The sequence below is a fragment of the Panulirus ornatus genome, chromosome 59 (genome assembly GCF_036320965.1).
Source record: "Panulirus ornatus isolate Po-2019 chromosome 59, ASM3632096v1, whole genome shotgun sequence".
In the NCBI taxonomy this organism is placed as follows: Eukaryota; Metazoa; Arthropoda; class Malacostraca; order Decapoda; family Palinuridae; genus Panulirus; species Panulirus ornatus.
The window spans coordinates 6,260,033-6,272,060 of record NC_092282.1 but is presented as its reverse complement, the minus strand read 5'-3'; the positions used below and the strand labels follow the sequence as shown (position 1 = coordinate 6,272,060).

Here is a 12,028-nt window from a genome sequence, read left to right as displayed (position 1 = left end):
GACTGGCTGGCTGGATTTTTTTTTTTTGGCTTTTTCTTGGCTTTTTTTTCGACCAGGATGTCCATCCATCAACGTCTTGTCTTCGTGAAAGGAGATTCTCGTATTTGAAGTTCGTTTTGTTGATGTTACTGAGTCATATCTCACGTTATATATATATATATATATATATATATATATATATATATATATATATATATATATATATATATATATATATGTACACGTATATATAATCAACCCTTAAGCCCATTAAAATCTTTTTTTTTTTACCTTTTCAAGTCATTTACTAGAACTGAACGTACTATCACTAGATTTACAATAATTTGATTTACATTTACTCACTCATATATGACACTCTATGTAAAAGGAAAAAAAATTTGCTTTCCCCATATTTCTACTCGAGCGATGACATTTTTATCTAAATACTTAAAGAGTTTCTCACGCATAAAGGGGAGCGCCTCAGTCTGGGAACCGGAGTAAACCGCAGACACACACACATATTGGAGAGGGGTTAGGAAGGGAAGGAATTAGAGTGGGACACCCAAATATTTTCCCCTAAAACCTCAACACAGATTTTGGGAGGCATAAGATTAGGTCGTCTACAGAACACGACCTCTCTGAGAACACGACCTCTTTGAGAACAGACCTCTCTGAGAACACGACCTCTTTGAGAACAGACCTCTCTGAGAACACGACCTCTCTGAGAACACAACCTCTCTGAGAACACGACCTCTCCTGGTTCTTCCCTACATTGCGTAGAAATCGGAGACCGGAGGATATAAATGGTGAACAGTCGGTCGTTATGGGCTTTTTTTACATCTGTTCTTTACTGTTATGTAAATGGTCAGTGTGACTGATAGCTCAGCAATCATTTACCGTAAATTACAATTTGAACGAAGGGAGAAGCATGTTTACTCAAGCATATGAGAAAGAAGGTATTGTTTTGATTCACATGATTTTGAAATGTGAAGGAAGGACCGAATTCAAATTGAAAATTGAGGAAAAACGTACGTTCATTCACATAGATTTTGGAATACGAACGAAATAGCATTTCCAATCGGAACTTGAAACGGAAAGAACTTCACATAGATTTTGGAATGTGAAGGAAGGACCAAATTCAATCAGAACCTGGGGGAAAACACGTATCTTCATTCACATATATTTTGAAATACGAATGAAGCAGCATTTTTAATCAGAACTTGGATAAAAAAGAAGAACTTCGCATAGATCTTGGAATTTGAAAGAAAGACCAAAGTCCAACAGAACTTTGAGAAGAAACTTTTAATCCAGGTCATATTTAGGACACGAATGTGTATCTCAGTGTCAAGGGGTGGAGGAGGCTACCTACCATACCCCCTTAAAAGCCCTGAGAACAGCGACAGACCACCTACTCCTCCCTGGGAACGTCGCGTGATGGACGCCCTGTACACCCTCCTCCATGATCATCTCTGTTGACACAAGGGTCGTCCCGATCTCCTGGGACGGATAGGAATGTTGTAAGAAAGGGAGGGTGGAAGACACACACACACACACACACACACACACACACACACACACACACACACACTGGATGGTAAATGGAGGAGGAAAGAGATGAAGGGAGGGGAGGGAATGCAGGAGTGTCAGGTGTGAAGGTTCTCACCCTCGTATTGGAGGGAAGGAAAGAGAGATGTGGTGGGGAGGGAAGGGCGAGGGGGGAAAGAGAGGAGGAGGAGGAAGAAGGGGAGTGGCACTTACACACGCACTCACTCACTCACACATTTGTGTCACACTCAATAATGGATCCTGGACGTTACGGGTGATTTTCTGCGTGAGAAGGGGAGGGTCGGTGGGGTTGGGAGCTTCGGTAGGGAGGGAACAAAACAGTAGGAGGGTTGGAGGAGAAGGCTTGGGATAGAAGGGGAGGAAGACGAGGCGGGAAAGGAGGGATATAAGGGAGAGAGAGAGAGAGAGAGAGAGAGAGATGGGGGGTAAGTCCTTTCACTGAAGTAGATGTTTCATAGCGACCCTTGGACGTCAGTAATGGAGATATATTTCAATATAGTTCATATTCATTCTGGTGCAGATATACTTCATATTCCTTCTAGTGGAGACATATTTCATATTCATTCTGATATACTTCATATTCATTACGGTAGAGGTTTGATATTTTTTGGTAATAGAAATCGTCTTTTCAAATACATTTCGTGTGATAATGTGATCTATAAAGTGAGTTTACTAACTGGTCACAGATATGAACCAATACATACAACTTCAGAGTCAAGTTTCCCTCTTCCTACACATCCCTAGTGTGTGCTTAAATCTCTTGAGGACGACGGTATACGACCCTCGAGGACGACCTTACGACCCTAGAGTATGGCGGTGGGTCTAGTTTAGGCTATCATACTCAAGGGGCGCACCGTCTTGCTTAAAAAGGGCCAAGATGTAGCTCACAAGTCCAGTTAAGCGTCGTGTCGGTGACAACCTGAGCGACCTTGAGAAGAGTTACACACACACACACACACACACACACACCCACACAGCACGAGCACGTATGCCGGTGTGAGTGATAAAGGATTTAAGGCAGCGCTCGTTGAACGCATCTTAACCTACGATTGATGCTGTAGAACCAAGCTCCTCCGAAGCCGTCTGACCTAACAAGGTGAGGAGGGGTGTGTGGGTTTGGTCTTGCTCCGGGAGTCGCCAACACCTCTCCCTTCTCCTGTATCAAGAACCTCTCCCCTACATTCGGTTAAGGGAGGGTATACAGTCACAGTGATCGTCCGGGTTTCCGTGGTCAATACCCTTAAGGGTTAGGGAACGAGGAACTAGTGGAGGAGGAGGAGCAGGAGGAGGAGGAGCAGGAGGAGGAGGAGGAGGTGTGTGTGTGTTGTTCTTCAGCGTCGTCAGGAGATTCGAGAAGGTTGTCGGCGTGGCCGAATGATGATGGGCCACTCACGACCAAATTAGAGGAGGTGACAGGTCCGTTATCTCCTTACGGTTGTGTGTGGGGGAGAGTCTGGTCTTATTCTAAGGGGGGTAGAAGAAATTAAAAGGGTTCACGACTGTTGGTGTCGTATTACCAACGTGTCCTGCCGGTGGGGGTGTAATATTCTCTCCCATGGTTGTAGGATTCTTGGTTATAACGCTCCTTCAGTCTTATAAATGTTGTATTTGCATACCCCCGTCACTAGATTCAAAGCTCCGATACTGTGCTTAGAGGGAGAATTAACATACACCTGTCCACCTGAGGCCAAAATTCAGAGGGTGTTTAATTTATTGAGCATGACGATACGACACTTGAGCACGACGGTTCGATCCTCGAGTCTAATGGCCTGGCCTGTGACCCCAAGTCTTACGGGTCAAGTCAAGGATCACGCCATTGTAATATATGAAGTTGAATCGTCGCACTCATAGTTCTCACTGGGTTTAGTCTGGTGTAGTCTGCTCGTTCTTCTACCTTCTACTTCTTCCATTTGTCCTTGCCCATCTACTTCATCTACTTTCCGATGAAGGGAAAGATCTTAAAGCTTCTTCTACCTACTCTATCTACCTTGGGCCACCATCTGACTCCCTAGATACCCTCTCCTGCCACTTTTACTTCCTTTTCTTAATCTTAGAGTCATCCTCCCTCCAGCGTCGTCCTGCCTTTATCCTCCCTCCCTCCCTCCACCTGCAGCAGCACGTCCCATATGCTCTCCCAGTGTCTCCCCTCCTCCCCACGAGTGTAGGACACCCCCATAGCGGGGATGGACGCCCGAGGAGTCTCAAGTTTCCCCAAGACGTGAGGGCTGACCCGGCCCGTGAGGTTCCCACGGCCGCTGTTGGGGTCCAGTCTGCGACAGCGATCCTGGTGTTCGTCGTCGGCCCCCTCCTCCTCCTCCTCCTCCTCCTCCTCCTTCTGCTGTCTCCTGCTCCTGCTGTGTCGTTTCGTCTGCTGCCCATACTGCTGTGTAGACTGTTACTCCTCCTGCTGTCTCTCGTCTGCTGCCCATTGTCCTGTTGTGTCGACTGCTACTCCTGTGTTTGAAGACGTTTCTGATGTTATGCTTGAAGACGACATGGGCTACTGAAGCCATGCCAAGAGCTGCTGCTGTTGTTGTCCTACTAAGCCTAGCACTGAGGTTTCTCTCTCTCTCTCTCTCAGGATCTCGGACACTGATAAGACTTAGGCTGTGATAACATTATTACCTTAGTCCACCCCAACACACACACACACACACACACACACACACCTCCTCTCAACCGCCCTGCACAAGCACCATAAATGCCCCTTGGCTAGGGAAAAGAGAGGGACGTGTCATCCGTCTGTGTGCATAGGAGTCATTCTCTATCTCTGTATATCTGTTTGTTGATCCGTTCAGGCGACGTGCGCGTTTAAACAGTCACATCGGCGACGATAACAAGCGAGTAAGTGAGTGGCTCCTACATCGATGAAGTGCCCCCCTTACCACTTACTCGAGTATATGGGGGTCTCGTCCTCCGAGGCACACACACACACACACACACACGTGTGTGATGGTGTGTGTGTGTGCGTGCGTGTGTGTGTGTGTGTGTGGCTGTGCATTGTCCTCAGACCTCTCTTGGGGTCTTGGCGAACACCCGTTCTTGCTCTGCCGTGATGTCACAGCTGTTTTGGCCTTGTGTTTCAGATGGGATGTTGTGGCAGATGTCGCGGGTGGGGGGGTTTGGTGCGTCCCCCCCAGGGTTGTAGTTGTTGATGCTGGAGATTAACCTCTCGCCCGCGTCAGTACGACCTCCGGCGGGAGGTGGACGACTCGAGGACGACTCGATCTCGCGGCACAACGACGACAACCGTTGTGGGTCGTGAGGGCTTGATGATGATCGTCTTTGAACCCGACCCTGTCATAGCCGGAGGGTCGTACCGATGGTGTGCGTCGTGCGCAACGTCGTGCGTATAACGCGACCCGTGCCGTCGTGCTCATGTGAGGGGGGGGGGGGGGGAGGAATGGTGTACTAACAACACGTTGAGTTTTTGATGGTCTCTCTCTCTCTCTGCTCTGAGTCCGAGGCTTCATTTCTGCTCCTGTCTGTGGACCACACAGACGCCACAGACGGAGAGAGAGAGAGAGAGAGAGAGAGAGAGAGAGAGAGAGAGAGAGAGAGAGAGAGAGAGAGAGACTGAGAGAGAGAGAGAGAGACTAAGGGCAAAATACATCGTGTATACACGTGTGGTATCAACCAGCTGATTCATAAACCATAGCAACATACATAGACTGTGATGTGCCTGACTTAAAGCGCTTGTGTTTCTATAGCTATATAAACATTCCTAGAAGTCACGTGCTTACTTCTATATCTTTTTTTTTTTTTCTTCTTACATCTATCGACAAATGGACGACGAAGGCGTTGAAGGATTAGGTGAGGCCTGGCAATGAGCTCGCATGTATATCTTATACTTGTAAATCCCTCACAGCTGTTGGGATGGGAGGAGGAGGAGGAAGGGAGGAGAAGAGGGAGGGGAGCTGGGATTCATTTTGACGTTAGAGGTTCTTTCTTTCTTTCTTTCGCTTTCTTTTTTCTTTTTTTGAGGTGAAGTTATGGGTAAAGGATTCCAAAGTTTTGAGTCATATATATATATATATATATATATATATATATATATATATATATATATATATATATATATATATATATTATTTGACTATACAGCCCCCTAAGACCCGTTGTATGGGGCTGTGTACTTTCAAGATTGCTCTCCAATTAGGAGCTGGGCAACTATGGACTCCTTTGACGCGAAAAGTTCTTCAACGAGAATGCATCTTAACTAACAGATATCCACATACAATGATGTGACGATCATGCATATAGAGAAAGCTCACCGAAGGAAAATATGTTCAAAAAAAAGAAATTTAACATCCATTTGATATTCAGACCGCAAAGGCATTTGGTAAGACTCACTAGGTGAATTTATACTCCAGACTCCAGCCAATGCCTCAGGAGCTAAGATTAAACCTGTTTCAATGAATCGCTCGCAACGCAATGAAAAATAATACGACGTTTAAAATGGAAAAAAAAGGAAGATAGATATGTATAAGAATGACCTCCACACATCACTAATGTAAGAGGATTTGATTACTTTCGATGATGTCAGGTCTGGATCTAAGATGGATTGTAAGGTGATCAGATCCTTCTAAAAGAGATTCGCTCTTATTTTTTAGATGCGCCAGGCAAGTCATTAAAACAGGTTTGTAAGCTGATATGAACCATGGAATGAGATATGTAACACCTCAGACACGTTTTAGTTTAAACTGTGAGGGTTTCAGTGCCATCTACAGGCTTGCTGTGGAAACTAGAAGTGTGTAAACAAAATGATTTTGTGTCGACGTGAGACGGTGTCAAATCTTGTAATGGGAGCTTAATGCTTTTGGCAGAGTTCTTAATCCTGTCTCCCTAGCCGACCTGATCCCTTTACATTAAGGAGTGCTTGCATATATTCAACCGTTTATAATTCTGTCTTAGGAGTGCTTGTTTATATACAACCGCTTATAATTCTGTCTTAAGTTTGAATGTCCCCCTCGGGGATATCCTTGTATTCATATATCTATATATTTCTTCATCCTATCAGTATAAAACTGCTAGATATGTATGTTGATTATGATATGATTACCTGACTTACATCACGTGAGGTTATTTAGGGATTTGGTAAAAGATATTGTCTGTGTATATATCTAAAAGTAAAGGAAATTGATGAAAAGATAGGATCGGATGTGACAATATCCGATACAGAAATATGCATCAGTGAATTATGTGTGTCTGTATCAGACAACGAAAGAAGAAAAAGACATTTGCTGTAACATTCATATTCTAGAAAAGAGAGAGACGAGAGGACCAGTGTGTCCATCAGTTCTATACAGGTTGATATAAGCGGAACTGAGAATGGTCTTGCATGTCGTTTTCTGCACAATTTCTAGTACCTTCTGTTGTGTGGTGGATGGAAAGGACGGAAGGAAGGAAGATCAGGGTGAGAGAAGGAAGGAAGGAAGGAAGACCAGGGTGAGAGAAGGAAGGAAGGAAGGAAGACCAGGCTGAGAGAAGGAAGGGAGGAAGGAAGACCAGGCTGAGAGAAGGATCGGTGAATTTAGAGAGATTTTTTCGTAGCTGTTTTTTTCTTCTTCAGATCAGGTACAGAGACAGTCAGTGTCTCGAGTCGACGGAGAATGTAGACGCGATAGCTGGGGAGATTTGTTGATGGTACTAACGTGTTCCTGCCAGCTTACCTTCGCGTCCAGATCAACACCCAAGTAGCTTGGGGTCGACTGAATAACCTGGAGATGGCTGGGGGCCTAAGCAGTGGGGATGGGACGTGGCGGAAATCAAGGCCGGTATGCGCATGACTGAGGTATTGATAGGGTTGATGGTAGCTTGCTTGAAGACGTTCCAGCCCAAGAAGTTCTGATGGGTACTTTGGAGTGGCCATGTAGTAGGGTTAGCTTTCGTCACCGCTTATGATATTGATGATGGAGTTGCTGATGTAATGGCCATCGAGCAGGTGCATTTGCCACAAGGGCGTCCACATCTTTGTGATCTTCTGGATGCCACGGGTAAGGGTCTGGAAGATGGGAACTACCCGCCTGGAAGCGTACAGTTCTCCTCAGGGATTTAACTAGAGAAGTCTGTAAGCCATGGAATGAGACCCTTTTATTCCGCTCAAGGTTATAAGACTTGTTGAGGATTGTGCTATGCCTCAGTGGGTCGAAAATGTTGATGAAGTCATCGAAGAAGAAGGAAAAAAACCCACACTGGTCTTGTGCTTGGTAGATCAGATTCTGGAGGCAGACTAGACGTCGAATGGACGAGAAAGTCTTCATCTTACCAAACTACTGAGAGTTCTTTAATAAAGGCAATGTCTGCGTGAGGTTCAATCAAACACGAAACTGTCACATGGTAAGATGTAGATCAAAGTTGATGGCAATGGGTCATAGCTCACTGAAGGACTGTGGGTCTGTTGAGGTCTTCCAGTCAACGAGGTATTTTGGCTGTTGGAGAGAAGGACAGACGACTGGGAAGAAAAGGGGATCTGGATGACTCAGGATCAGAAAGCCCAATTCGGCGATTTTCACACGTAGATCAGTGAGGTTAAGGGCTATAGTACGAGGCTGTGTAACTGTTGGTCAATATCATGATCATAGTGAGTCAGGAGAAGTTGGGAGTGGGAGGTAAGCCTGGGAGGTAAACAGTGAGGGGGGATGTCTCTCTCTCTGGCCGTTGGTGGCGAGGTGATAAGGTCAACTGCTTCTTCCCTCGGCTGGTGATTAACACAGGGACATCTGCCTCTCAAAAACACTCTGCTCTCTCATTATCCCTTACCACTAGCTGGTATTAGACTATGAGATGTCGTGATTTAGATGGGTATTAAGAGTTTTATTCGCAATGTGTATATCACGATTTGGTTTGTTGTGGAGAGGCTTGTAGAAGTTAGTAGTGATGTGGTAGAAGGCCTTAGCCCGTCTGCTGTATTAGTCTCTTAATAAGGGTCGTGATCCAGGGCACGTCATCTGGGTGTAGGGTGACACTCCACCCTCGGGGAAGGAGCGACGGTGGCGTTCCGTGATGGGAGTGACGTAATCCTTGCTTTTAGTTGGGTGTGGATCAGCCACGGTTAGCCACAACAGTCTGGGGATCATCAGACAATCCAGTGGCCAGAGTGACGTCATACGAAACTATGTAACAGGACAGGACGGCAGATGAATGTGAGTTGTGCTATTATGAATATCCTAGCGTATGCCAGGTACCCTTTTTATCGACCAACGCCTTGGGAAGAGGATGAACCGCTGGGTTCACTGTGGATACTGCTGCCGCAACTAGGACTCGAACCCATACGTTCGAGCCTAGGGGAGGAGGAAGGGGCCCATGAATGCGCCGCTTGAGGTCAGGAACGCTAACCGCTACACCACGGGGGATCTGGTAGGGAGGAGTTGGAGGGAATCTGGTGCTGCTGGTCTCACCACCCACATCACCGGCCGCCGTGAGTGAGGTTGGAGGAGGGTGGGGAGGGTCTGTTACCAGCTCCACCACCCACCCACACCAGCTGTTATCAGCCATACAAACCCAGATACATGGTTCGGGTACACACAGCTGTCTAGCTATTCCTTGTGTATCTATGATAACAGGGGTGGCCGACCTCGCCCTGGCTTTGTCATAGCGTTTCTAAGCATTAAGATAACCCCCTGGGTTTCGTCTCGATATTAGAATGAAAAAACAAAAGAAAAACTGCGTTCAGATCAGAGATCGAGTGCATCAAGGGATGTTTAAGAGCGGCCAGAGAAAAGAAATCAGCGATACGGATCCTAAGTTGAGTGTATAGAAACTGCGCTGTAGTGTGTTCAGGGAGCCGCGGTAACATACAGGGACGGTAGCGATACCATCAACAAAGCCCCTATTTGACAAGAGCATCATGATAAAAACGAGAGAGAGAGAGAGAGAGAGAGAGAGAGAGAGAGAGAGAGAGAGAGAGAGAGCCGTAATCACTCCGCTGTCTATGGCATTAGATTTCCCGATCTTCATTCTTACATCAGTAGTATCCCTTCCATTCTCAGTGTATATGTATATGAGACAGAAAGCAGCCGTTAGAATCAGCATGTAGCTCGTATCTTAATTTAGAGGTTAATGGAGGAGGAGTTACTGTACACGCTGTTTTAATTATCATTGGCATTGCTAGGCTCAAGTTCCAACGCTTCGCATCTGTTGATCAGTTGAAGGACATCAACATAGCAGAGTGGTAAAGGGTTACGTGTAGTCAGTGACAAGAGTTCAGAGCGTTGAATGAAGTATTAGCTGCAACACGCCTTACATATCTCCCTACAATGAATAATATTTGATTCCTTGGTGTGAATATCAATCAGGATGGGAGAGAGGATCGCACCTTGGTGGATTCCATAAGACGACTAAAAGATCCTTCTCTAAGGAAGAATTCCTCAAGTAGGCGCCAAATTCCCGATGGACATAACAAGATGGAAAAGAAAGGTAAGTGGGGTAAATGCTGACCTGCTTCTCTCAGACATTTGGGTATAGACTTTCCAGTGGTTTATATAACGAAATAGTAGAAACAAAGGCAGGTTTGGAGGAAGTCTCATTTATATTGTCGAAGATGCTAATTTTTTTTGCAGTTTGGATATAAATACACACGCCTTAGACTCCTCCCCCCCCCTGCCCCCTAAAGTCCGCATTCTTTGGGTACAGATTCATAAAACAATGAATTTTCTCCTTTGAATATTTTCTTACCTTCCAGTCACCACTAAAATGTATTTCTTCCCGTTGCAGATAAGTCGGAGATCGTCCGCAACAACACCCGCTGTGAAGTACACGAAGGCCATCCAGCCCTGAAGAAACATGAGACTCTAGGACAAGAAACGGCGGAACAAACTTGCTACCTTGCGAGATGCCGTTGGTAATGTTACGATATCTGGCAAAGTGACCTTGAAGTCAAGACTATTTTTTCTCTTTAATCGAGGAACTGAAGACTATACAGCAAAGAAAGGTGTAAGGATATATATTTTTCTCTCCTTTTTTTTTACGATATTAGAAGAAAGAGTGAAAAAGGTGCTGCGCTTAATACCATTTCCAGTAGCGATCGTCCAGAAGAATCAAAGCTGAAGGTGTGACGGGGTTCGGCTGAGTTCCAGGAAGCCGACCTGGAGGAGAACTGTCACAGTGTCTGGATGCTGGTGAAGCTGGTGTGAGGTGGCCCCTCATCCCTCGCCCGCCAGCATGGAGCCCCCACTGCTGCTGTTGCTGCTGCTGTTCTTGGTCTGCTGCCTAGCTGTTACCAACGTCTGCTGCCTCCACACCGGTGAGTTCACAAGGGCTTTCGTATCCTGAAGGGAAAGAGAGAAAAATATAGATACTGTTCTTTTTTTCAGACTTTTTATTCTTTGCACACATTTAGTCCCTTGAGCACGACTCTGCGAGCCTTGAACTCGAGGGTACGACCCTCGAGCACGACGGTACGACCCTTGAACTCGAGGGTACGACCCTCGAGCACGACCCTTATCGAGTCAAAAGTCAGGCTCTCATAGCCATGGCTCGCACCGTCGTGCTCGAGCGAAAGCGGGTAATGATATGCTGATAGTGAGCCAGAACATAGAATTACAGCTTATTATACTAAACGCTGCTCGTGAAGCATAAGAAAAAAAAAGAACGGAGAACATGTTGAGAGAATTATATAAACAGAGCATGTGCCGTTTTCTGTGAGCCACAGGGTCGAGGTTGCATTGTGGTGGTGTTGGTTTCATGTAGGGACCTTGGTTCGAAGCTCTCATGTAGTGGTAGTTCGGTCGGGAGGCGGGTTTGTGGTTAGGGTGACAAGACGTGTTATGTAAGAACCCAGGTTCGAAGGTTATCACACTGATATTCATATGATGACCAATTTCTCATATTCTATATAAAACTTTGCCAGGATGGGCGTAGGGTAGTAAACCTCGCTAGGATATTGATAGGAAGGTTGTTAGTCAAATCTGGTGCTTTTAAAGCATAGTGGTAGTGCAGCACAAAGCACGGGGCCTGGATGCTGCTTCCTACTTTTTTGTGTGTGGTGATAGGCCATTCGAGGATTAACCGTTATGTTACCTCCTCTGTCCCTCTTTCTACATTTGAGAGCCGGGTCTACATGCACCTCACTGATTTCTATATCATATTCATTCTCTCTCTGTGAGATGACATTTAACTAGGCCATGTTTTATCCTTGCCATGCCGGTCCCTATGAATAGACTTACGCATAATTAAGCCGTTGAAGCAGATCTATACCAGTGACAATGAATAAGATAAATGTAAGTTTGATATTCATAGTCTGAATGTGGTAGATATGTACAAGAAATGATTAAGTGTACTGGAAAACATATGTACATCTATGTAACAGATGTTTAGAGAGGAACAGTCACTTATTGTAGCGTAACCATAAATAATAGGCTTCTAGAGTATCAGTAGGCTGGCGAACTACCTAGAATAGTAATACAGAAGATCCTTTAGAATTAAAGGGACGCCGCTGGAATTGGTAAAGAAATTCCCTTGAGAGGAAAAAAAATGACAGAAA

At 45.5% G+C, this 12,028-nt stretch overlaps 1 protein-coding gene across 1 annotated transcript in view; it reads left to right on the top strand.

Annotated features, from left to right (window-relative positions):
* Window positions 1-12,028, top strand: part of LOC139767324 (discoidin domain-containing receptor 2-like) — a 62,453-nt gene that overhangs the window by 34,188 nt on the left and 16,237 nt on the right. The window contains 2 exon segments of the mRNA XM_071696616.1: window positions 9,843-9,963; window positions 10,261-10,789. Of these exon segments, the coding sequence (XP_071552717.1) occupies window positions 10,708-10,789 (82 nt within the window). The 5' untranslated portion in view covers window positions 9,843-9,963; window positions 10,261-10,707.